This window comes from Podarcis tiliguerta (assembly GCF_965153285.1).
Source record: "Podarcis tiliguerta genome assembly, chromosome: 7".
Lineage (NCBI taxonomy): Eukaryota > Metazoa > Chordata > Lepidosauria > Squamata > Lacertidae > Podarcis > Podarcis tiliguerta.
The window spans coordinates 58,322,985-58,350,503 of NC_139540.1; the positions used below are offsets into that span (position 1 = coordinate 58,322,985).

Consider the following 27,519-nt stretch of genomic DNA (forward strand, 5'->3'; position numbering starts at 1 on the left):
GATGGGCGCACAACCCTAGAGTCTGTCAAGACTGGCCTGTACGGGCAGGGGTACCTTTTAAGCCTTATTTAAAATCACTGAAGCATTATGACAGTGTGTTTGTGCCATTACGGCTTTGAGCTGCACATGGTTTCCCTACACAGAGAAACATTATGCATCCATGCACACTTGTAATCTGTAACAAAATAATGCAAGCATATATTGCACTATGATTATACATGAGCATACAGTGTATAGTTATTGGTGTGGACCAGGATTTTTCATTTGAAAAGCCACAATGTAAGCACAGGTGGAAACCTAGCAAGTTCATTGCAGATAGTTGTGTTTCCTCAGACTAGTTTCCCTCCCTCCCCCCCCCAACCCTCAGTCTTGTTGCTATCTTCAGGACAAAAGAGTGGTTTCTAAGGAAACAACTTATCAGCCAAGTCCTCAAGGCTAACCTGAAAGCTCTTTGAACAAACAATAGTCGGAACATGGAGCATAGCTCTTGCTTGTTCCTGCATCAACATGTCAGGAAGGAGATGTCTGCCCAAGACAATAGCACATTCTTCGTTAAGGAGACCTTTCCCCGCAAAATCAGGTTATTCATCTCCAAAAGGTACAGGGTCCATCCTAGACCACACACTTAATCCAGAATCCAGGTGGCATGTTTTCCAGGAAATACTGGTGCCTAGCCGTTTCTTGGTTTCACCTTCACTAGTAAGGAAAAGGGCGACTTCTTCACATTCTGTAAGCTGCCTGTAGCATGCAAGCCGCTTCTGCAGTCTCTGGGAAATCAAAACTTTATAGGTTTTTATTGCTCGTAGAAAATTCAGCGATAAACACTCCAGGTTCTCAATTTACAAACCAGGTCAAAAGAAACTCAAAGCTCACTATGACTTACAGCTCTTACTATCTCGATGCCTCTCCAAAATTTGTCAAGGGCTGACGTATCCATATGAAGTTCGAAATGAAAGAAAATGTTTTCTGAACAGCTGAAAGTGGTTGAAGACAAAGCAAGGTTTCCCAAGGTATACATTAATTTATTTCTCCCCCCCCCCCTCTCTCTCACACACACACACAGGCTTCTGGTAAAACCTGCTTTTGGAGAGGGAGGGCCTGACCTGAGTGTACACAGTACAGCCAAAACCCCTCTTACAAACTACCTTTCAGATCTCTGAAAAACCATTACACGGAACATGGTTACTTATTGGCTAAGTTTTGGTTTAAACATTGTTTTGGAAAGTGTGGAGGAAGTTGATTTGCCTTGAGAGAGACTTCGTCAGGCAAGGCCTCCTTCCGCCTGCCTTGCTCTACCCTCTAGTCTCTGCTTCTCAGTGTGTATTGTATTGTTTTGTGTACTGTGGCTTGTCGTTGTTTTTTTTATTACAGTTTAGATATTATTTATTGTAACTGTTGAGTGGATTTCTGTTTAACTTTTATATGCTGATATTATTAATTTATACTATTCTAATGATTGTTGTAAGGGACGCGGGTGGCGCTGTGGGCTAAAGCCTCAGTGCCTAGGGCTTGCCGATCGAAAGGTCGGCGGTTCGAATCCCCGCGGCGGGGTGCGCTCCCGTTGTTCGGTCCCAGCACCTGCCAACCTAGCAGTTCGAAAGCACTTTCGGGTGCAAGTAGATAAATAGGGACCGCTTACTAGCGGGAAGGTAAACGGCGTTTCCGTGTGCGGCTCTGGCTCGCCAGAGCAGTGATGTCACGCTGGCCACGTGACCCGGAAGTGTCTTCGGACAGCGCTGGCCCCCGGCGTCTTTGAGTGAGATGGGCGCACAACCCTAGAGTCTGTCAAGACGGGCAGGGGTACCTTTACCTTTACCTTTTAATGATTGTTGAATGTTACTTTTTTGATGTAGGTTGCCTATTTTAAAGTTACATTTTATTATCACATTTTTGTATTGCATTAAATTGTTATAAGATGTACATCTTTTGTTTCTTCAGCTTGTAAACCGCCTTATAATAATAATAATAATAATAATAATAATAATAATAATAATAATAATTTATTATTTATACCCCACCCATCTGACTTGCTTCCCAAGTGGGGCTTGCTTCTGACTGCATGGGTTCCCACTTCTCTGGGTGAGAACCAGGATCAGACTCTGCACTACCACAAGTGAGATTGGATGTGGTCTCTGAGCGGTTGAAGACTGAATGGTAGGTCCAGACTGTAGGAAATAGGTGCATTATTTGGAACAAGGTGATATTTTAGTACTACTTTATTGTTGTGTTGGTATTATTTTCTCTTCTGTTTAGTTATGCCTGTTAAGCTACCTTATTTGTATTGTGTTATATAACGTTGCATGGAAAAATCTTTATGAATTTACTTATTGATATTATGATCCTTTCCAATTTGGTTCCCAATACATTTCTGAATTTCTATCAAATGAACAATTTTTTGCTGTGAGCCACTCTGGCCACAACTCTGTGGGTGAGTGGAAGACAAATAAACAGGAAACGATGATGTATTGGAAAGGAAGCTGAGCTTTTAACTGAAGAACATCAGCTAGTTGAAATGCAACTTCGAGCTTTTAATTAGAAATGCAAAACAATCTTGCAAGGACATGTTACTATTTAAACTGCTATGCTAATCTGTCAGAGCAGCAAAACTTAAAAGCCTCATCACCTCATTCACTTGCCAGTTACCTTGGCACTCCAGCAGAGAGGTCATCACTGCTCTTGCTCTGAAAAAAGTCCCAGAGCTGTGCTCCACTGCATTCTCCCTCCTTTACTGACATTATTGCCATAAGCTTTTGAATGAAAGCTGATGCTCATATAAAAAGTTATGCCAGCTCCACAGCTTATCCAAATGGCAATGGCTATTTATAAGGTAGCAGCACACAACACCCACAAGCTGTAGTTTGATATTTGCTACATTAGTTAACCACCGTGGCCCACAGTGTTTGAAAGAGGCTTGGGTATTTTTACATACACGATTCACCCAGTGCCTATATCTTATATGGTCCCGTTCATCCAATTTTCCCTACATAAGACAGCAAGGAATTGTAGCTCTGTGAGGTGGGAACTACAGGTCCCAGGATTCTCTGGAGAAAGTCATGTGTTTAAAATATGTATTGAATGTGTTTAAATGTATGGTGTGGATCCACCCACAGAGTATCAGTGCAATCCCTGAAGTAAACATGGATAAACTCAATGGTGCTTTCATCTAGGTATTGTGGGCAAAATTCAACAAATGGGGGAAATAACCTATGCTTTTTTACTAACATGCATTCACCAATTTGACCATAATTGCCTCTTTGCCACACTTCCTATTGCAATTACTTTGCAACCTTCCCGAATCCTACTGCACCCAGACCATTCCAAAAATGATGAATCATTCCACTGCCATGTAGATATAAACCCACTGCCTATTTGTTATGAGACTGGCCGACTGTTTTATGCATGAAAAGAGGCAGCACAACAATTGGCCAGCTTACACACAATTCTAAATTAAACTGTGGCTTGGTGCGAATAAGCAAATGCGTAGGTTTGCGAGGAGAAGGTCACTGTCGCTTCACTGTACCTCTGGGTCCTGCTTCTTTGAGCTAATTCATGACCCTGCATCTGAATCCAGGCTCATTGTTTTGTCTCCCCCAGACAAACCATAAGCAGTAAAGAACCACCTTTCATTACAGCTTGCTGTTTATCTGGAGCAAAACAAACCTTGTGTTCAAGTTCAAATGCCATGCTAAGCTAAATTTTGGATTAGCTGATGGCAGCAAGATCAGAGGAAGAGCAAAGGGGCTGCAAACCTCTTTCTGGGAACCCACAAATTTGCTTGTTTGCACTAAACCATAGTTTGGCTTAGAGTGATGCACAAGTCAGTTCACCTTTTATCCGGTGTACAGCATTGCAGCCAGTCAACTGAGCCTCAACAGTTTTCCAGCGTAAGGGGAGGTACGCTGCCGTCATCTGTGCCCCGGGGACAGCTCCAGCCAATCTACGACCAGAGTGGGTGTGGCCGCGGGCCATGTAATTTTGGCGTGGCCAGCTGGTTCCCTCTTTCTTGCCTCTTCATCAGATCACCCTACCCATCCACCCTCTTTTCATATGACCTTGCTATGGCAGTTTTCGGTCACCATGTTGTTGGGGCAGGGTAGGATTTTTTTCCACATGGCAAATTGGCCCTGGCCATTTGGTTTTCGCCTACCTAGTAGCAATCGTCACAACTTTTGTGAGGTTAGGCATTGGGTAAGCCTTTGTTTGGTTGGAAGGGAGGCTGCTGCCTTGCCTGCCCCTCCTCAGTAAGGGTATCCTGTTAAAGGGATCTGGGATATGAATACTGTCCGAAGCCTGGGTGTGGGCTAGGGCTATGTCACAGCCCATACGGGGACCCCTTGGGGTGCCACTATCTGACGTAAGTTATAGGGCACCTCCTATTGGTGATTTACCCTTCTGTGGACTCCCTGCAGATGAACAGGAGCAAAGATATAATCCAGTTTCTCCCAAGGCCTAAGCCAAACCACTCACATCTGTAACCAATAAAGCTGAGGCATTTTTCAAGCTGCAACACCATTCATTGTTCACCTTGGGTGCTGTTAATCCTTTCCAATGGTACTTCTAAGCTTCAGCTTATGAAATTAATTGGCTCTGGCTCTATAATCAAATAATAAATGGTCACTCAAAAAATGTTATGCTAGTTGTGCAAGAGCCACTTTTTCATGACTGCCTCCCCCATTGCTAATCCAAACTCAAGAGCGGTGTTTATCACATTGATTCAGCTACTACAAAGGAGCTCTTTTAATTGTTGGTAACAGCCATAGAGTGCAGGAATCAGTAAGATGACCATATAGGTAAAGGTAAAGGGACCCCTGACCATTAGGTCCAGTCGTGACTGACTCTGGGGTTGCGGCGCTCATCTCGCTTTACTGGCCAAGGGAGCCAACGTACAGCTTCCGGGTCATGTGGTCAGCATGACTAAGCCGCTTCTGGCGAACCAGAGCAGCACACGGAAATGCCGTTTACCTTCCCGCCGGAGCGATACCTATTTATCTACTTGCACTTTGAGGTGCTTTCGAACTGCTAGGTTGGCAGGAGCAGGGACCGAGCAACGGGAGCTCACCCCGTCACAGGGATTCGAACCTCCAACCTTCTGATCGGCAAGTCCTAGGCTCTGTGGTTTAACCCACCCACGTCCCTTTCAAGATGACCATACAGGTGCCTGAAAAAACAGGAATGGGGAACCTTTGACTCTCCAGGTGTTACTGGACAGAAATCTCTGTCATCCTTGACCATTGGCCACAATGATCCTTAGACAGCTCAGGACCACAATACCTCAAGGAGTATTCATATGAACCTACCCAGACGCTCAGATCATCATGTGAGGCCCTTCTCCATGGGCCTCCTCCATGAGATGTGTGGAGGGTGGCAACATGAGTACAGGGCTTTTCTGAAGGCTCCCCCTTTGTGTATTATTTATTATTACTGTGCCCATCTGGCTGGGTTTCCCCAGCCACTTCCCTAGGCAGGTTAGCCTGACATTCACATTATATATCTTTAAGCACTAGGTGAAAATGTTCCTCTTCAACCAGACCTTTAGCTGACTAACATTCTATGTCTTTTAAATGCGTTTGTGGGACGAGGTTATTGGTTTGGTTTGTTCTCTTGCTTTTATTACACATTTTGTGTTTTTATCTTGTATTTTTATGCTGTGAACCCCCCTCCCGTGAGATATACAGGTGAAGGGCCATATACAAATTTTAATAACGATTCCTACAACCACTTCTCACAAATGACTGTTGCCAGGAACGGTAGGATGAAGCTGAATATCAATACCTATGCTGACAACTACTGACCCACACACCACAGTATGAAGTAGCAAATATATGTTCAAAGAAAGCAGAGCTGCTATGCCAGCTGCCTTGTCATTATAGGATGTGCATGCTGAAATCAGAAACATTGGAATGGAAAGGCCAGAGTTTAATCCTCTGTTTTAACTACACAACCAGGCGGTTGGTGATATACAAAATCCAACTGCCTTGCTTCACATTGCCCTCAAGTATGTGGCAATCGAGGGGGTGTCTCAATGCTCCAAACCGCATATTACTGCAGCAGTTTTACTTCTGCAAATGATTTCCTCAGAAAGTGGTAAATAAGGCTTTCTTAAAGCAATCTTCAAAACACAACAACAAAACCTAGATGGAGGAAATGCATCAAACACAAGCTAATGGCGTGCATCAACTTTCTGTAGAAAGGGCTCCTTTTTTCTTTTCTTTCTTGGGGTAAAAATCTACAACTTGGTGGATGATGACCAAGCAAGTGAGGAGAAAACGACAAATGTTACTCACCTTTATCAAAACAGATTCACAAATGCTTTGTAAAATGTTTATTTGAAATTGTAAAACAGAAAATTTAATAAAGTTATATTTAAAAACATATTCACAAACGCAATTTTAAGATTAGAGGATTTGAGCTGTAACTTGCTACCCCCACTGGCAAATACACTAGAAATTTCTACCAGGGAAAGAAGAGAAATATCTCAAGGTTAAAATTTTCTAAAGATCCTTCCCTGGGCTAAGAAAGGGTCTAAGTGTTGTTATCAGTGGGCTGGACCCATTTGGGGGGGGCGCAAAAAGTTGTTTTAGGGGAGATCACCCCTAAAAGTTGAGCTTTTGGGGGGAGCTCATGGGTAAAAAAAATCCCCCTGTAAGAGGACATTAAGGGGGGCAGGCTTTCGTTGAGGGGGACAGGCTTCTTGCTGGAGGGGCAAAACTGAGGTTAATTGAGTATTTTTATTTAGAGCCAGTGTGGTGTAGTGGTTAAGAGACTCATAATCTGGTGAACCGGGTTCGCGTCTCTGCTCCTCCACATGCAGCTGCTGGGTGACCTTGGGCTAGTCACACTTCTCTGAAGTCTCTCAGCCCCACTTACCTCACAGAGTATTTGTTGTGGGGGAGGAAGGGAAAGGAGATTGTTAGCCGTTCCTTAGGGTAGTGATAAAGTGCGATATCAAATCCAAACCCCTCTTCTTCTTCTTCTTCCTCAGCAGAAAGGTAAGGACAAGAAGACTAGGAATGATGTGGTAATCATAACTTTATCATATGGTATCAGATATCAGTTTGTGTTTGCTTGTCTGTTTGTTTTAGTGGGGAGTGGTTAAAAGGTAGCCACAGACACAGTAACAGAGTTAAGAAAAAGCATAGAAATCTCTATCAATAGTAGGAAATGCTGCTAACATTGAGCCTACATTACAGGCAGGGCTTTTTTCAGCTGGAACTTGCTGGAACTCAGTTCTGGCACCACTAAGGAGGGCGCCATTGCCATTCTGAGAGAGGGAGGGAGGTGTTCGTGGTGACTTCCAGCACCTCTTTTTCTAGAAAAATAGTGCCGATTATAGGTTCTCTCTGATCACCTTTTCATGCAGTGACAGGTGTCACACCAAACTTTCCAGCAGATACCTTGCAGGTGCCAATCACTTAGTTGGTAGTATAATATGTGCCATGGAGTGCACTCAGGGCTAGAATGTACAGACTGGACTCTGTCACCATGCTAGATGATTAGTACTGTACATAGGAGCCAACACTTGGGGCCATGGGGGCTTCGGCCCCCACAATAAAATATTTGAGGGGGCCAGGCTCCCACAAAGTTGATGGGCATTCCCATTCAAATGGTGTGTGTGCACTGCGTCAAGTGATCAATTATGCAAGGTGGGGCTTACCTGGGCTCCCACAATATCTTATTGCACCCCTGGTACTGTAGGCAAGAGAGATTGGAAACTACTGATACTTAAATTCTTTTCTTAATGTACAGATGCTGACAAACTATTCTTAGACCACTTCCTAATCACAAAGCTAAAGGTTAGTACACTAATATTTACCGAGTAAAACAAACAGCGCCCTGTGTACTTTAGACAGCAAACCTATATCACTCTGGGAAATTGCAGTAATCCTTATCATCACACCCGATGCAATAAAGTCTCCACAATATGGTGCACCCGCTTATCCTTGCATAGTGAATGACTTTTGAACTTGGTGACATAGATTTACTATGTCCTGGTGTTTTTCCAAACAACGAGTCTAACTGGGGACTTTAGTGCCAATGCTCTTAAACCCAACATAGCTAACATAGTACTTCATCCCTATGTAACATGGTGGTGCCGAAGAGCCTGTTCCCAGAACTTTTTTTTAAAAAAATGGAGGAAAGATATTCACTCTAGCCCTGCAAAGCAGAAAAGTTAGCCTTTAAAGAAAGGTTAATAAAACTGTAGGACAGCCATCCCAGCATGTATGTCTTAGCCATCAACAGATATGTACAAATCAATTACCTTCCCTGGATGCTCCCTTCAAAGTTAATGAATTTCCAGAGAGGGAGCCCTGTTAGTTTTTTACAGTAAAAACAACAAAGTGCCTTTAAAAACTGCTAATGAAGTGGCCAGTGACCCATCACGAGGCCATGTTTGGCTGCAACTCTAACCATGTCTAGTAAGTCCCACTGAATTCAATTACTCCCAAGTAAGCAGAGTTAGGCTTACAGTTTCACTCCCTTGAATCTATAACTCAGTATCAATTACAGTGGTACCTTGGTTCTCAAACCGCTTAGTTGTCGAACAAATCGGTTCCCCAACACCGCAAACCTGGAAGTAAGTGTTGCCGTTTGCAAATGTTTTTTGGACGCCGAACATCCGACGCGGCTTCTGCTTGAGTGCAGGAAGTACCTGCAGCCACTCAGAAGCCGCACCTTGGTTTTTGAATGGTTTTGGGACTCGAATGGACTCCCGGAATGGATTAAGTTCGAGAACCAAGGTACCACTGTAATCCTACCTCAGGCATAAGGAAAGGACAGTTTAGAACCCTGCTGATAGCTTCTCTTTGTGTCTTGGGTTGTATGAATTCCTGTGGGCATCTTAAATACTGTTACAAAGATTGCACACCACCCCCAATCTCTGCCGAGTGGTAACAAGGAGCTTATCCAGAGAATGTTTCCGTTGGGAGTCAAGGCGCAGCAGAGACTGTTGCATCTTTAAGAAATGGGTTTATTTTATACATATTTACATCGGGGCATAACAATTTAGATACACACACAAAGTCAAACACCACTTCAGAAAAAAGAAAAGCATTTAGGCGTCTGTCAGGACTGCAGCAGGAAGAATATGCAGATAAGGTACACTGCAAAACAATTTACTTTTCTATTTATGTATAATGTGTACATGTTGTGGGGGTGGGTGGGGAGAGAAACACTTTCATTGTAGAAAGTTAAGGCAAAAAAGCTTTCATTGCCAGGAGGAAGGAAATTCAGTTGGCAACCTGTTTTTCACAGATTGCTCCAACATCACTGCTCTCAACACTGTTCCTTACTATTACTTAAGTCACGGTCAACACTTACCGATGTACAAAAGATGCAGCTGCAATCCTGGAGAGTCGTCATCTTATCCAGTGAATATTCAGACAGGCATAGTTTGCAAGTAATCAAAGGCTCCAAGGACAATTCCCCAACCTCTGATATTCTGGTCGTCATGGTGTGATAACAAATCTCAGCAGCAGATGCCATCAGCTCAACCAGGCTCACCAGTTCTACAAAAGATAAAAACAGGAGTAAGCTAGTGAGGATAATTCTCCTTTCTGATGTTTCTGACGTTCAACACAACAGAATTTTTCAACAATCTCATGTCACCATCTTCTAGCACAGCTCTAGCTTCTAATCTATATTCACTAGTAACTTTTAAGAGAAATTTAAACATTCCCTTTTTCTCAGGCATTTGATGGTTGGAAGTTCTGTCCCTGGCAACCCTGAAATTCTTAGTTTTGTGAGTAGGTGATTGATTGTTTTTTAGGATTTTTAACTGTTTTTTATAAGTATTAAATAAATTGTTTTAGTGTAGACATGCTTGCTGCCCTGGGCTCCTTTGAAGGAAGGTACAGGAAATACATTTAATAAATAAAAATTTTCCTGTCAGTGTAGCCTGCCAGTCACAATGAGGAGATGACCCAGGTATGTGAGCATTAACAGAACTACTTGTACTCCTTATGTTAGAGAAACAAGTAACATGAGCTGGCTGAGAAGGAACATTTTCTATCTAGAAGTATTCATAAATATCCCATAGAGGTCACTGCAAAGTGCAGCACTCTTCAGTATATTTAATTACTTGAATGAGGGCTTGGGCAGTGTGCTTATCAAATTAATGGGCAATATTAAGCTGGGACGGACCTGCAAACATCTTTAGCAGTTAAGTTAAACATTCAAGACATCAAGCCAAACAGGAAGAACCAAAATGAAGCACAACTACAAGGACCAAAATGAGCATGTACAAAGTACCTAATAAACATTAGCTGAACTTGCAAAGGACCACCATTGCGATATTGTGAACACTACAGTTTAGTGGGCACGGTGCAAAACTGAACCCAAACATATGTTTGGATGTATTAACAGGAATTCTGTCAAGAGACAGGAAGTAGTATTAATCACCCCTGGTCAGCCCGCATGCCATGCAGCCTGGAGCCCTGTGTGCAGTTCTGGACATCAAAACACAATGCTGATTTTATCAGAGAAGGAATCAAACAGAACTACAAAAAACAGGCCAAGATGTTCTTATTTCCCCTTTCTTCTTTTGCTGGCCATAGTAACCATCAGTTATTTGTGGTATGATCCTTATTCCCCTTAAGTTCTCAGGCACCCCTCAGGGAGGTGTCACAACTCTCAATTTCCCCACCAAGGTTCAGAAGTACTTGGAATCATTGAAACTACTTCTGCTTCCAACCAACTCTAAAACCCCAAGAGATTAGTTACAAGACTCACCTTTCCTCCAGAACCTGATGCACAGAGGCACACAGGGGACAGGTGCCTTTCCTTCTCTTTCCTCCCCATCCCCAGGTGTTAGACACTCCTGCTACCTCCAAATTCTCTGCTATGTACTAGATCAGGGACGGGCGGACAGGTGTCAGTTATAACCAAAGATATAGTCACAGGAGGAAACTTGGCACCTGCATTTGATGGCAACCCTGGACTAGGTGCAAGGACTCCATTTTTCACTTAGAGGCAAGGGGAAGGGGGAAAGCAGAAGATTAGAAAACTGGACAAAATTAGACAAAATTCCAGTTATTAGCAAGGTATCGAAAAGAAGGGCAAACCCCACCATCTTACCCATTGACAAGTGGCAGGGTTTTAACTACTGGAAGGCAGATTTAGATTAAGTTTTAGGAGCTTTTCTAACTGCAGGAATTGCTCACAACATAAGAAGCAGATGGATTTTAAAAGGATACTTTATCTCTAAACAAGCAGCACCAGTACATGTTGTTACCAAGACCTTGAATCGCTTGATCACAGGAATGATCACAATAGGCTGCAGCAAGTTGCCTAGCACAGGTATGACCTGTATCTATAACATAATTGTGTCATTTGCATTGAGGATCATCTGGTTGATGAGAAGCAAGGTGAGGCACTTCAGTCTACCTAAGCCAGAACATCAGAGGAAGCAGAAGTAGCAGCTACCAGAAGATGAAGCAACTCTCCAAGGGGAAAGAACTGAAAGGGCAATTTAATCAATTCACGGAACCTTCGTGTGATAGTACTTTCTGATGTGTATGGTTGTTGCTGTTTCACTTTCAGAATCCTGCTTATTTCTCTGGTATGCAAAGCTCCTAATAATTTGCAAGCCTAATGCTAGTAGGTAATATATGAGGCTGGACCTGCCAACAGACCCATCTAAGTTCCAAACTAATTTTGGAGCTCAAGGCCTGACACCAAGGCAGAGCCATGCACCTTGGACATCAAGCCTTCACCTATATCTGGGGAAAGGTGGGAACGGGGCAGGAACAGCTTCTTCTGATGCTAACAGTATGGGAGTCAGACAAAGGACCAAGGCAGGGAAATGCTACAAGAGCACAGAAGCTGCTCTTCTACAGGACACACTGGTGTAAATGCATCTTGTTCAGTTTCAGTTATTTAATCCATCATGTCAGGACTGCGTCACAGTTTTCTACCTACGTGAAGATGGCTGGGAGACTAAACACATAACACTTCTGCACTGTGAACTATTTTCATGTAACCAAAATGCAACGAGTGAAGTGGCTCTTCCAGATTTGCCCTATACATTTATTTTCTGGTGTAAGTCAGTCACATAAAAGCATCCACTTCAAGACACATGCACTTCAACCTGCAGCTGAACAATGAATTACACAACAAAGGGTTATCGACTTGCACAGTCTGTTCCCGGGAAGGTAACTAACCATCTGCTTCTGAAGACTTATGAAAAGAAACCATCTACCCCGGACATGCCATTAGCAGCAAATAATTCCTTATGGGTAAGAGCCGGAATATGCTGCTATTACCAAAAGCTTTGGGAACAATATCTTTTAGCGAAGTCAGAACCCACAGTGCGCTGTTTCATAATTGCTGCAGCAATTATAGTTATCAGTGAATCATCAACAATGCAATGACGCATCTAGGGCTACCTTTACATACGTCTATGCCTTTTTTCTCAATCTGCCACATTAAGAATATAAATATATATATTGTTTTCAGCTGCACTGCGACAAAGTCCTGCTGCCACCATATGCCAAGAAGTGCTACATGGTTAGTTTCCCCCACGTAGCTCTGTATATTGCCAGCAGCAAAACGGGTTTAATTTTTTGCCACTTGGACTACACCTACAAAGTTGGCGGCATAGACTATCTGGCCTTGAGCTGCAGATTAATGAAAACTGGGTGGGGTGGCCATGCACTGGGGGTTGGACCAGACAACCCTTTGAATCCCTTCAAACTCCACAATTCTATGACTCAACTCACAGCTATGCCAGGACAATGTGGTGGTGCAGAGACAGCCAAAGTGTGCTGCTTATGCCCAATAGCAGGGATAGAGTAACCCTCTGGATGTTGGTGGACTACAATCCCCATCATCCCTGACCACTGGCCTTGCTGGCTCAGCAACATCAACTGCAGGTCCACTAGCCCTTCTTAAAAAGGTAAAGGTACCCCTGCCCGTACGGGCCAGTCTTGACAGACTCTAGGGTTGTGCGCCCATCTCACTCAAAGAGGCCGGGGGCCAGCGCTGTCCGGAGACACTTCCGGGTCACATGGCCAGCGTGACATCACTGCTCTGGCGAGCCAGAGCCGCACACGGAAACACCGTTTACCTTCCCGCTAGTAAGCGGTCCCTATTTATCTACTTGCACCTGATAGTGCTTTCGAACTGCTAGGTTGGCAGGCGCTGGGATGAAGCAATGGGAGCGCACCCCGCCGCGGGGATTCGAACCGCCGACCTAAACATAGGTGGTCACACACACTTATATACACATTCATGAACCTGAAGAGCTACAACCCCCTCCCCATTCAGTATTCTTAGTGGCTGAGGCAAGTATGAAACAGAAGTCCACAGTAAAACAAGGTACTGAGGACTGAGACATTCACAGGGAAACCAAAATGCTTGTTTACAAAGCTATTGTACTACCAACCTTACTGTATGCTTGTGAAACAGGGACACCTCCTCGAAAGTTTCCTTCAACGGTGTCTCCGAAAAATTTTACACATCACTTGGGAAGACAGGCAAACTAATACCAGTGTACTGGAAGAAGGAAAGATCACCAGTGTTGAAGCAATGATTCTTCCACACCAACTTCGTTGGACTGGTCATGTTGTGCGGATGCCTGATAATCATCTTCCAAAGCAACTACTCTATTCCGAACTTAAAAATGGAAAGCGTAATGCTGATGGTCAACAAAAGAGGTTTAAAGACTGTCTTAAGGCAATTTTAAAAAATATAGTATAAACACCAACAATTGGGAAACACTTGCGAGTGCTCCAGTTGGAGAACAGCCTTTACCAAAGGTGTCATGGGCTTTGAAGACACTCGAACTCAGGACACAAGGGAGAAACAAGGAAGGCACACTTGGCAAATCCACACCGTGATCAACTCCTGCACGGAAACCAATGTCCCCACTGTGGAAGGACGTGTGGATCCAGAATTGGCCTCCACAGTCACTTACGGACTCATTGTTAAAACCGTGTTTATGGAAGGCAATCCTACTTGGCTACGAGTGATCGCCAAAGAAGCACTGGGTAATTAGGGCCCCTTTTAGTATACTTGGCATGAAGTAGTAGAGCTTCCTTTCCAGGTTAAATGGCAGGGCCTTCTGCATACCTCCCTAGATACACATCAGGCACAAGCATTTAACGACTCAGGACCACAATATCTCAAGGAGCGTTTCTCCCCATGTGAACCGACCCAAACCCTGCAATCAGCACCTGAGGCCCTTCTTCGTGTGCTGTTTCCATGAGAGGTCTGGAGGGTAGCAACAAGAGAAAGAGTCTTTTCTGTGGTGGCTCCCGGTTTGTGAAATGTTCTTCCCAGGGAGGCTTGCCTGGCACCTTCTTATATTTAAACAACAGGCAAAAACGTTTCTCTGTAACCTTTGGCTGATTAACCTTCAGTGGCCTTTTAAATGTGGCTGGGGGTGGCGGTTATTGGTTTGTTTATATTTTATTATGTATTTTGTGTTCTCATTTTGCATTTTTATCTTGAGAACCACCCTGTGATCTTCAGAGGAAGGACAGGATACAAATTTAATTAGGCACAATAATAATGCATTCCAGTATTTACAGAGAAATATTTTCAGCCTGCATCAAATAGACAGGAATTTATTTCAAGTATAAAAAATGCAGTATTCAGGAGACATCTCTGCTCGGGATGGGCTGTACTATGAGCGTTTCAGTGTGAGTAAGCCTCCTTAAGTTTAGGGAGGCTTGAGGCCTAGACACTACAGCAGCAACCACATGTTATTCACTTTTCAAGTGAAAAGGTGGAGGTTTCAATTTTATCAAAGGGACAGAAGGGAGCTGAACACTTTCCTCCTTGAAGTCCATCATCCCTGAGTCTTTTCTCCCCCAGCCTCACTCAGCATTCCAGGCTGAAAGAGAAGGTGTCTGTTTTAAAAGCCCTGAAGAAGTTAAGGCAGGGGAGGGAGGGGGCTCAGGTTATGTCCCCTATATCCCCCTAGTTCTGCCTACCTACTACTTTGTGTGTGAATGAGGGAGACACATGAACAAAGAGATACGTCTGCCACTGTATGCCCAGTTTGGCCCTCAGTAAACCCAGGCATCTCTGAATTCTAGGTGGTAAAAAGAGTAGGATATGCCTTTATGGGACAGATCCTTTCATTTCCCAACATGGCTATCTCCTTTCAGGAAATGCTCTGCTCACTCAGGGTTGACACAGAGGAGAAGCAAAAGGACTGTCCTTCAGACAATGCCATTTGACTACGTTATACCACAAAAGGTCAACAACAACTAGGTCATCATTCAAGGGCTCTCAGCATCAAAACAAAAGGGAACGCTGCAGGCTGGGAATGTCTCAATGCTGCCTAAACTGTCTGGGACAGGGGTGTCAAACTCAAATTCATCGGGGGCCGCATCAGCAGTTTGGTCACCCTCAAAGGGCCGGTTGTATCGGCCTAAAATATTTGAGCAGGCTGAGACCCCCGAAGTTGGTGGGTTTTGACATTTAAATGGGGTGTGTGTGGCATGTGATAAATTATGTGAGGTTCGAGCTGGTCTTTGACCAGTAATAAATGATGATGATGATGTGAGGTGGGGCCTACCTGCCCCCCCTCAATATTTTATTCAGCCTGACACCCCTGTTATGAAAGATTACTAAAGTCTGCCCCTGTGGTGATGTATCATAACATTGTGCAGGCCCAGTCTGAGGGCACCTTTACTGGACTGCGTCTTGTGGCTGGGGCTTGTCTGCGCCTTCTCTTCCTTCTCCGCCTGTTGCTGCCTCCTCCCTGTACCAGGCGCTGGCGGGGGGGGGGGGGAGATGTGCCGGTTGCACCCCAGTTTCTGACGGGGGCCAATGCTGCTTGTTCCTCCCTCTGCTTTTCAACACTGCAATATATCGCTACCGTATGACAACATCACTATCACAATGTTGAAAAGTTGGTATTGTCTGCTTTTAGGGGCTGAGGGGCTTACTCAGTACAGACAGGGGCACACCTAGGAATTTATTGGATTTCAAATCCCTGGATTTCAAATCCCATTGAGGGGGGGCAGGAGCGGACTTTGGTAATATGGCACCCACCCTGAGGACAAAATTTAGTGCCCCCCCCCCATAGAATAAATAGGCATCATTATCATTATTTTGTGCTCCCTTGGCTCGGGGCGGGTGAGGCGCCCGCACGGCCCCAAATCTGGTGCTGGTGGAGGAAGCACATTTCCACAATGGGCTGAGCTGTCCCTGTGGATCCTGCTGCCTGAGGCAGCCGCCTCCCCTTGCCCTCCGTGGCAAGCCGAGGCTGAGGGGGACGTTGCTGGCATGTTGTTTCCCACGCCGCGCATCCGCGCCGCGCTCCCGCCTCCATCTCGGCTCGCTCCCTCCCATCCTCCGCCTCCGCGCCTCGCCTACCAGACTCGCATCCCTGCCCGGCAGCGGCGCAGCGGCTGCCGGGGCGCGTGGAGGAGCATCCGGCCAGGCAGCTCCGCTCCGTTTGCTGCTGCTGCTCGCGCTGGGCGCCTCCTGGGCGGCACGCCCTCTGGACTGGAGCGGCGCCAGAGACACGGCAGCCTGCGGGACGAGGCGGGCAGCCTGCGGGGTCGCACCGGCAGGGGACCTCCGGAGGCGGCCTCTCTGCTCACCACCTCCTTCGTGCTGAAAGGCGATGCGGCGCACAACCAGGCGATGGTGCACTGGATGGGCGAGAGGCAAGAACAGCAGCAAGAACAGCGGCTACACGGGCCACATGATGAGATCTGTCGGGCCGGATTCGGCCCGCGGGCCTTGTGTTTGACACCCGTGGTCTGGGAAAACAGCCCCAGCTGGAAAGGCCAAAGAAAACTACCTCCCTACAACAGCCACCACCTAACCACAAATAATCAATGTAAAGGCACCACACACCCATGGAAGGAAGTAAATGGCTTAGGACCAGGATCCTTTAAAAGACTGTCTTACGAAGTACTTCTTCTTCTTCTTCTTCTTCTTCTTCTTCTTCTTCTTCTTCTCCCCCCCCCCCCCCCCCCGGTCTGCTATTATAAAGCTATCCACTTTGAAAGCAGCAAAACGATAACACAACACAGTATTATGTCCAGAGTTGACTCAATCTAAATAGACTTTTGATAGAAGATGGAGTCAGCCCTTGAGTGTACCACCAAACCGTAATAATGTCAGATGCCACATAAACTGGCTTCAAGATGCCTACCACGTGTCTGTTGCAAGCCGCTGTTTTGACACAACACAGAGTAAGGCTTTCATAAAATAAGATTAAAATCTATTTTGGGCATAGCCAAATGCTGCTGCAAACCTGAAGGGTTATTCTTCTCTCCAAGCAGGCTCTGGCGCCATATAAGTTGCTTTTAATGTCCCCTCAATTTAAAAAATAGCTTGCAATGTGCTATCGACGATGGCTATTCCAGAAAACAAATCCAAAACTGCTTTGGACTCACAAAAAAAGCTGCACAGTTCCTTTGGATCTTGGCCCAAGTATCCATATTGTATTATTTTCTTGCAGTTTCAAGGAATAACAGCTAGCTGCCGCAGGAAACAGGATGTTAGACAATTGACAAAATGAGCGAAGAGCACTCCCTGTAAGAATCTGTTCTCACCCACTATATCTTTAAAGCTTGATGTGGGAGGTAGCCCTGAGACTTCATAGTACTATCACAGAAACAAGGAAAGAATTTTTTTTAAGTGAATATTCGCACTCACACACATTCATGTTGCATAATACATTACTGGGAGTAGCCTCTTCAAACAAACAAGGATTTATTGCTAAGAGAACTGCCATCCATCTGGAGTTGTTGATCTTTCCTTGTCCTAGATATAACATGAAACATAGTTATAACCTGAAGGGTCTCAAGCCTGATTGCTGTAATATAATACACTATAATATATAATTGAAGGACCACGAACTAGGGTTCCCAGGATTGAAGTAATAACTAAAAAGAAGTTAATAGTGCACTTAAAAGTTATCATGCTGCATGTCAGTGCAAATCCACAGTCTTCCACACAAAAACACAAACGCCCCACCAAACACAAAAAGATGTTTCATCCAAAAACCTGTTAACCAGGAACGCAACAGAATAAAGAGGCTTAAATACATTTTTGCTATTATTCCAGACACAGTGGAATTCACAATCAGGATTAATTGGGGACCTTAGTTGGCCGTTACCAATTTTTTAGAGCCGGTTGTGGTGTAGTGGTTAGAGTACTGAACTAGGGCCTGTGAGAATAGACTTCTAATCCTCACAGCGCCATGAATCTCACTAGGCCAATTATTGCCTCTCAACCTAACCTACCTCACACATGGTTGTTGTGCAAATAAAATGAAGAGGATGAGGAACCACGTACACCAACTTGAACTACTTGGAGAAGAAGGTAGACTATATGTGCAAATAATAATCGCCATCATCATCATCATCATCATCATCTTGTGGCTAAATCAAGGCATTAGGGACTAACTACCTATCTTCTTCCTCAGAAAAAGGTATTAGATAAGAATAGTTTGGTTTAACTTTAAATCTGTTAACATTTATATCCATCCCTTTCTCCAAGTACATATGGAGTTATGTGATGATCCCCCATGAGGGGTTGACTTGGACCAGTCCAGCTTAGCTTCATGTCAGAGACAGAACAATATCAAGCATCTTGAGATTACTGTCTGGGTGCAATTCTAAGTACCGCAAATGTTAAGTGAAAACTAGACCTTGCAAGAGAAAAACATATCAGACAATGTTGAGGGGAAACTAAAGTTGGACTACATTTACTTAACCTTTAAAATCTATTAGACCAGGAACCTTTAGAGAGCACGCAAGCACAGTATTCATACTTAGCAAACCTTTACTTTGTTTGCTTTTAAACGTTCTCCTGTCTATCTATGGCACTATACCACAAACAGATTTCTAATCTTTTATTACCATCTCGTATACACTTTAAGAAAATATGTTCAAAGATTAATCTGCCAACGGAACATAGAATACGTGGGGAAGATAAACAAGTGCTTCAACTGTTTAAAAGAACCAAATGCACAGATTGCTTTTATATTGCATGCAACCAATTCAACACAAGCGACAGGAAAAAGAACCAAGATGGGAGAGGAGCTATGGTACAAGGTGTTGAGGTTATTTTGCCATCAAGACGTGTGTGTGTGTGTGTGTGTGTGTGTACCAATTGTAGTATAAGCTCATCCTGTTTAATAAGGAACTAGTTCCATCTCAAGGCTGCCTTTTTACAAAACAAACTACTTCAGTTCAAGTTCATTAAAAGTTCATCCTCAATATCCCCCCCCCCCAACATTCCGAACATTACAAACTGCTGTGTTGAACTACAGGGTCCAAAAGTAAATCAGGGACCACAAATGAGTAATAAGGTATCTGACAGATAAAATGTCAACAGGTGACACTTTCTCCATAACAGAAAAAGGCTTGCCCAGTTTAATATGCGCCAGCCACAAGGCATGATTCACTTTGTTTCTGTACCAGTACTTCTTGTGGCAAGGTACTCCTGTTGGAAGATAGAATATCTCTTCAGCAGGGAAGATGCAGGAAATGCCTTGCATTCCTGATTATTAAGTGACAGTGGAAACAGCAGCACCTCCATATCTGCCTAATAAGCCTTAGAATTTTGCTGCTGCTTCTTTTATTTCTGACTTTCTTTATATATGTTCTATTGACTTGCTTTTTAAAAATGAAAGCTAAGAATCTGAATCTTTGGCTGGGGGTGGATGGGAAAGAATCAATGTGAAGATGAACTAGAAATTGTTCAAAATTCTATTTCAAAATGAATTTTATTCATCTTTAGTTCACCTGGAAATTGGGATAATTGGTTTCAGATGTAGTTCAGATTTGTGCAACTGAACTAGTTCACTTTTGCATAGTAAGGCCTATATTTTCAAGGGACAGAAACAACCATGGAAGTGAAATTAATCAACCAACAAGACAAAAGAAAACCCTCCTTTGGATGCCAAGATTCATAACATTTCCCAGTGTTTTGAACAGGATAGTTCCCCCCTTCCCAATGCAAGACAGAGTATCAAGATTAACATTTCATGAGGCTAAACTCTTATTTGGCAAACTGAGCAGATGTTTGTTAACATTCAACTATAATGGGTTCTTACAAAAATTACTCATTGACAGTTGTGATACATCCACATGACATTAAAAGCAAAAGATAGAACTCAGTTCTTGTTAATTCAACATCTGATTAACTGAAGAGAGCTATAATGCTTCACAAAGCGTATATAGCTGTTCTATGCCAGAGTATGTAGTTTCAGTCTATAGAAGTGGTTTTCAAACTATACTCCAAGAAACCACCAGGTTCCTGAAAAATATATCTAAAGGGTGACCAGCTTCATTTTAGAAAGAAAGCTTTCCATCTTCTACATGCAAAACAAGAGTGTTGAGGGGGGCAAATTCAGTTTACATTGTGCCTCCTATAGCATGCCACAGAATTCAATGTCTGAGGGAGTCGCTGCGGAGGTTCTGTGACAAATATGGAAACACATCCTGAAGACAGAACATGTGAAAGCCACTGTTCTATTGAGTCGCTTGTCCACACATTTGGTAATGGTGGTTCTTCATAATACACCACTGTATTAACTTACAACCAAGCAAAGGACACATATTGTGGGATAGTGCAGTCAAACATAACTATACATGAGTGCTAGTTAGCACTTGAAGGGTTTAAAAGAGCTGGATTCCTAGACTCAGCTAGGTCACACCCCCTCTTTTCCAGCAAGAGAGGAAGTGAAGCCTTCTCTTCCTGTTCCTCACTCCACTTCACCACGTAACTGACCAAGAAAGACGCGGCCAAGAAAGCTGCAAGCTTAGAGCAGGTGTTTGGAACTATCTTTCTGTATTTTCTACCCAAGATGTTCTGCATGTGTTCTCCTTGCTGTTGCTCGGATAAATGCACAAATCTGACCTTTGGAAAGTTTTGTAAGTAAAGCATTTTAAACTTAACAGTGTGTGGTCTGTTCATTGAAAGAGGGGGAGAAAGTGGGAAATATTGTATGGAACCAAGCAGGATAAAAGGGTCTAACAACCTATATCCTCACATTAATGCTGCTGCCAAACTACTCTTCTACTGGGGGCTCTCTCTCCTGCTGGAGGGTGAATTTGGCCCCACATTTTTTAATTCAGGCACCCAGCTGATTATTTTATTACTGCATTTGTCCCATACAGGTGGGTCACAGGATCATCTATTTTTCCTCCCAGATACATATTTCCTATCATCCCATGTTCATCTTTAAAAGGATCGAGACATCTACTGTAATAAAGTCCACTGTCTTCCATTTAAGAACATCAACTGTGTATAAAAAAATCTAAGTATTTTCTAGATAGGTGAATAGCAAACAAAGCAAAATATAGGGTTTAGCCACAATAAAACTTGGTCTGTTTTTTCAGGGCCATAGCTGATACTGATGCACTTTGGCACTCCTCTATTCATGACAGCTCATCTCGGCCATTCCAACAGCCCTGCTGTTCAGTCACCCCCTGCTGTTTTCCTGTAATTGTTTTCCCCTTCACACCCAAGAGCCCATGACTCTTGATTCCTTCTGCTGCCATAACTTTACCCCGGCCCTGGATGCACACAGTTATGTTCTTTTCTGATCACGTGGGTCACACACCTGGCCTCTGCATGATCAGCTCCTCCATCCTTTCCTGCAGTTCTTTTGCAGACTTTATCTAATCTTTCCCAGAAAGCTGAGGTTGCAGGTCTGACAAAGAACTGTGCCCAAGAACCTGGACCCATGTAATATTCTGCAACAAAAGTGCTTCGCAACAGATACTAAATACGTTTTATGTTTGAAGAAAATCAAGGTCACACTCACCAGCAAAGCCGCTGGAGTAGGAACAAAATGAACAGCAAAAAAACTATGAAAAGCTAAGTTCTCCATCTCCTCAAAAGAACAGCCTTAATCAGTCTCCTAAGAGTGAAAAGGTCAGGTGAGTTTCCTAATGGAGAGACGTCTAGCCTGGAAAATTCCAGTGAGAAGGCCCTGCTTTTCATACTCATCTACTGTACCTCTTTCAGTAAAGACACAGAAAGCAGGGCCTTCAACAAAACTGACCAGGTCAGTTGTGCAAGTTCATATGGGAACAGCCAGATCCTTTCTGCACCCAGAAAAGGACACGGAAGGCATACTAAGAAGGTAAAAGGCTCCTCTTCTAGGCACCATTGCTACCTGGGCATCCAAGACCACTTACCTGATCCTTAAGCATGTTTACAACTCCATTTTGATCTGGCTGAAAAGTTACTCCAGTGAAATGTTTATGCCTCTCACACAGAGACTGCCATCTCCCATATCAATGACTCATACCATATACTTATAAATGCTTTTTTTCATTATTCCCATGACTACCGCAGAGGAAAGAGGCAAAGCATTAAAACTAGCCTTCAGCTTCCTAACATTGAAAAGTCAATACTGTTAAGTGGGAGTAAGTGTGGGCACAAACGGCCAGTGCTTTCATTTTTAGTTTGTAAAAAATAAGGCTGCATTGTGGTCGTGCCTCACTCTGACAACCATTTCCTCCTTCCTCAAAAAGGCACAAAGGAACCTGCCTTACTTTGTCATCTCAAAAGCCATGTAAAGACCTCCGCAGTAATCTGGAAGCTTGCCTCCATTAAAAAGAGCCTTGATGCAACTTCAGTGGAATGAGAAGTGGAGCTAACTGAAGGGTATGGAACAAAAAATATTGTATAACATGAGGACCAGGTTTTCTGAAAGCAAGGACACATAGTGAGGAGGCAGAAACATGTGCAAGGTCATCCACTTGTCAGTGCCAAATCTTGCAGATATCAAAATCCAATGTCCCCAGAAAAAAAGCTTAGAGCAAAAAGTTCTTTCTGTCAAGGTCTGAATTCTCTTGAGGGTAATAATACTCTGTTGAGGGTCACAAGACAATGGTGGGCAGAGTAAGAGCCAACAATGTGTGGAGACAGAGACAAAAGTGCTCTGGATTAACTAATCTGGAATAACAATCACCCTGCTTCAATTTTTCCACAGTGAGTACCGCAAATTAGAATTTCCAACCCTGTGTAGATTTCCTAGAGGTATTTATTTAAATACAACATGAATATATATATCATAGTACAGTGGTATCTCGGTTTATGAACTTAATCCGTTCCGGAAGTCCGTTCTTAAACCGAAACCGTTCTTATACTGAGGCACGCTTTCCCTAACAAGGGCTCTCCCACCGCCGGTGCCCTTCCACTGTTCGGCTTCCATTCTTAGACCGAGGTAAAGTTTGCAAACCGGGACACTACTTCTGGTTTTGCGGAGGTCTTAAACCGAATACTTCGGAAACAGGCCTGTTCTTAAACGGAGGTACCAGTGCATATATATTTAAATATATGGAATAAATATATTATTTTAGACATAAATCCTACTTGATTTAGAACATATAAAGCTGACTTCTACTGACAAAATGAATTTCAATAGGGACAAATGTAAGGTTCTACATTTGTAAGGCAGGAGTAATCTGATGGACATACGGTAACCTGATAGACATATATAGGATGAGGGACACCTGGCTTGACTGCAGTAGATGTAAAAAAAGGATTTAAGGATCTTAGTAAACCACAAGCTTAACATGCATGTGATGCAGCAGAAAAAAGCTAATGCAATTCTATGATGCATCAACAGATGTCTAGTGGCCAGCTCAAGGGAAGTAATAGTGCTGCTCTATTCGGCCTTGATTGGACCCTATCTGTACTGTGTCCAGTTCTGGACACCACAGTTTTAGGAGGATATTGACAAGCTAGAACACGTGCAGAGGAGGACAACCAAGATCATCAATGAGGAACAGTTGAGGGGTTTGGTATGTTTAGCCTGGAAGAGAGAAGATTGAAAGGTGATATGATAGCAGTCTTCAAATCCCTGAAGGGATGTCATGTGGAAGATGGAGAAAGCTTGTCTTCTGCAGCTCCAGAAGGCAAGATTTGAACCAATGGATTCAAATTACAAGAAAGGAAATTCCAGTTAAACATTGGGAAGAACTTTCTGATGGTAAGAGCTGTTCAACAGTGGAAAGGACTACATCAGAAGGTAGTTGATTCTCCTTCATTGGAGATTCCTAAACAGATGTTGGATGGCCACCTGCCAGGGATTCTATACCTGTGATTCTTGCATTGCAGGGGGTTGGACCAGATGACCCCTGGGGTCCCTTCCAACTTTCTATACTGCACGAGACCATTAGTCCATCAATCTCAGTACTGTCTGTAGTGACTGGCAGTACTTCTCCAGGATTTCAGATGGGGGTCTTTCCCACCCTTGTGAGTTTACTCTCCCAAGTAAGCATACAAGGGATTTTTTTGGTCCAACGCACCAATACAACTACTGTTCTAGAAAGCAAAAAGTAACAATGCTGCTACAGTTAAAGATCCTGTTTACAGAAAAAGGACCCAAACAGAATAAAGGAATTTAGTTTCTCTAAACTTTGCATGTTACTCTGCTTATATGGTCCCTTCCTGCATTTCTTGGTTGTTTTTATTATGGTCATTGGAGCTTCAGCTTAGGGTCCTAGTAATCACAAGAAATTTGGAAGAGACACCCCCCCCCCGCGCCGCTGCCTTCTCTCTCTCTCTCTCTCTCTCTCTCACACACACACACACACACACACACATCAAGCTATTCCCATGAAACCACAGAAATTGTGTGTATTGGAATACATAAAAACAAGCAGGTATGCCCAAGTCTGGAAATGTTCAGCAATATCAATTTCGTATTATGTAGCTGGTAATGTGGTTTTTACTGTAAATATCTATACGGTGTGTAGATGGATGGATAGTTTTAAATTTTATCTATGTTTAATTGTTTTTAATGATTTTCCCTCCTATGTTTTAATTATTTTCTATCTGTAAGCCGCCTTGAGTCCCTGTCAGGGAAAAAGGCGGGGTATAAATTTAAAATGATTATTGTGATGATGGTGATGATTATATCTTGTTAATGCAAGGCCCAGCTAATGTGCAACACAAAGACAATGAAAGCTCAGAACAAAGGTATTTGGCACTGGCAGATAAGTAAACATTTGTAAATGCTGCAACCTTAACCCAGTGATTCTATAGCACTCAAAAATTGCATTTTTAGTAGGAGTCAATCTTTACAGTCAGAAACTCTAGTGTTCTACTCAATTTCAGCCAATACAGATTAAGAGCTTGTTGCCACTAGATGCATTGCTTGCTGAGAACACCTGCCTTCTTGGCTATGGTCAAGGCATCAGGCTTCTCTTTATTTGCCTACTACAGTTTATTTTCAAAACGTAGACAATGTTCTTCCAAAGATGCCAAAGTCCAATGCTCAGAGGCATATATACAGGACCAACCTAGCAACTTTATAAACTAGGTTAGCAAGCAATAGAGCAAACAGTAGAACTGGGTGGTTTTTTTTAAAGAAAAAATAACAAGGCTATCAGTTTCCTTTTTAAAAACAGAGCAAGTTTCCCTCGTGGCTGTAAAAGGGCACAGCCAGAAGAGGTGATGCAGACCATTTCAGGCATCCGGGCATGTCTTCCAGTTATCATGGTTACTCTGTGGCTCCCAGAAGCAATTCTTGTCTAGTCCTCCCAATGGCCTTCTGCCATGTTCCCCTTTACTCATCCTATAACTTAATTCTGCTGGAGAAGTTGGGAGGTAGAGGGAGAGCTGAACTCTTCCCACCATCATCACAAATTGTTTGCTTGTATACCCATAGATCTCAGGGTGGTTCACAACATAAAATTACAATACCAAAGAAAGAAAAGAAAACCTATCCAGCTTTGATATATACAATTGGCAAACCTGATCCAATTCTCAATTCCAGCTCATTTAACTTGACTGGGAACCAAGATCAGCACCTTTCGCATGCCACATATTATCAGCATGCTGTTTGCCAAGAAAGGGGCAGAGTTTCAGGTCTGAGTGTACTAAAGCCCTTAATGTATCTGCACCTTGTGGTTTCATCGTGTTGCTTCGCCTTGTGGTTTAACTCTGGTCACCATGTGGTTTGGTACCTTCTGACTAACTCTGGCATCCTTCCACTGAAAACAAGGCTCCAGGAAACCAGAAGTTCATTCTGAGGTGAGGAGAAGACAAGACACTCACTGCCTAAAGTAGTTAATGGGAAAACCCACTAAGTGACACATCCCCAAGAGCTCAGTTTAGAAATGAAGAACATAAAGCTGGTTGTTCTGGAGACAAAGTAGAGAACCAGAGCTCCTCTGACTCTAGCTATCAGATTATTAGAACAGAAATGCACCACAAGTTTAAGAGCCCACTCTGTTGAGAGCACCAAACAAAGGTAAACAAGCTCAGAGCAAGGAAGGTTTCACTTCATGAATAAAGACTTTGGGGGAAGCTATCACAGAAGTCATGCCCAGCTTTGTTTAGGTTGCTTGCAGAATAAAAAGGAGCTGAATTGACAGTGAAAGAGGATGCTATTAGAAAACCTTTTGGATATGTTGTAAAGTGTAACTGGCAGAAACTTTGTCACATCATTTGCTCAAATTTTGCTCAAGCCACCCAATGGAAACAGCCGCTCTTCATCACAACTCCAAACCCACAGCATTCAGCTTTAAAAGGGATTGCTGCCCAAGCAACATGACTTATGAGGGACGGTTGAAGGAGCTGTGTGTGTTTAGCCTGGAAAAGAGGAAACTGAGAGGAGATACAACAGCCATCTTCAAATATCTAAAGGGCTGTCACATGAAAGAGGGAACAAGCTTGTTTTCTCCTGCTCTGGAGGGGTAGGACTCGAACCAATGGCTTCAAGTTACAAGAAAGGAGAATCAGGCAGAATTTTCTGACAGTGTTTGACAGTGGAATGCCCTCCCTCAGGAGGTTGGGAGCTCTCCTTCCTTGGAGGTTTCTAAGCAGAGGTTGGATGGCCATCTTTCATGGATGCTTTAGCCAAGACCCTTGGGGTCCCTTTCAACTCTACGATTCTATGATTCCATGACTGCATCCACTCAGAGTCCTGTACAGGTGTCCAAGCTCAATATACATGTACACATGGAAGGCAAGATGGCGCTTACACCTGCAGATCCTGCCTCTGAACCTCAGACACCAATACTAATTTATGTGCAAAAGTCCAAACAAGAATACCTCCAATGCACATAGGTCAGGCTTCCTCAAACTCAGTCCTCCAGATGTTTTTGGCCTTCAACTCCCATGATCCCAGTGGTCAGGGATGATGGGAACTGTAGTCTCAAAACATCTGGAGGGCCGAGTTTGAGGAAGCCTGACATAGGCTGTGAACACATATCCTGTACCCTGCAGGAAAGGAAAATAGGAATCATACATTCAGAACCTATGAGTGTAGACCTCCTGGTCCCTGCAGGTGTAAGTCCAGCAGGCACGATCTCTTCCCATGTGTTGCGTTTATCAGCTAAGGTGAACATGGCATAAAGAAGAACAGAAATTCCACAATAGTAGATCCCCACAATCACAGATACTGAAGCCGCATCTTCAGAAATATATCTGGCACATATTAAGGCAGAGAAATCATACTACACCATTTCTTTAAACCTTCCAAGATATTTAACTGGAGTTCAGGGCATTGTAACTGACTTACACTCTGTGAAGCAAACTCTTAAAGCAACAGCCATTCACAGGAAAAGTGCAAAAGGC

At 43.5% G+C, this 27,519-nt stretch overlaps 1 protein-coding gene and 2 long non-coding RNA genes across 7 annotated transcripts in view; 1 reads left to right on the forward strand and 2 right to left on the reverse strand.

Annotated features, from left to right (window-relative positions):
• The window catches only part of LOC310681724, a 122,865-nt gene that overhangs the window by 19,287 nt on the left and 76,059 nt on the right, over positions 1-27,519 (reverse strand). The gene's annotated exons all lie outside the window — the stretch shown is intronic.
• The window catches only part of RNF144B (ring finger protein 144B), a 71,726-nt gene that overhangs the window by 19,287 nt on the left and 24,920 nt on the right, over positions 1-27,519 (reverse strand). For 4 of the 5 annotated variants that reach the window (XM_083449614.1, XM_083449611.1, XM_083449613.1 and 1 more), the window contains one exon: positions 9,319-9,506. In XM_083449614.1, coding sequence (XP_083305740.1) covers positions 9,319-9,483 — 165 coding nt within the window. In that variant the 5' untranslated portion in view covers positions 9,484-9,506. Of the gene's footprint in view, positions 1-9,318; positions 9,507-10,728; positions 10,962-11,073; positions 11,243-27,519 lie in introns of those variants that run through there. The other variant, XM_083449615.1, reaches the window with a different exon arrangement.
• LOC310681757 lies at positions 65-9,307 on the forward strand. Its single transcript, XR_014513589.1, has 3 exons — positions 65-1,010; positions 6,986-7,040; positions 7,747-9,307. It is a non-coding gene; the product is annotated as an uncharacterized lncRNA (long non-coding RNA).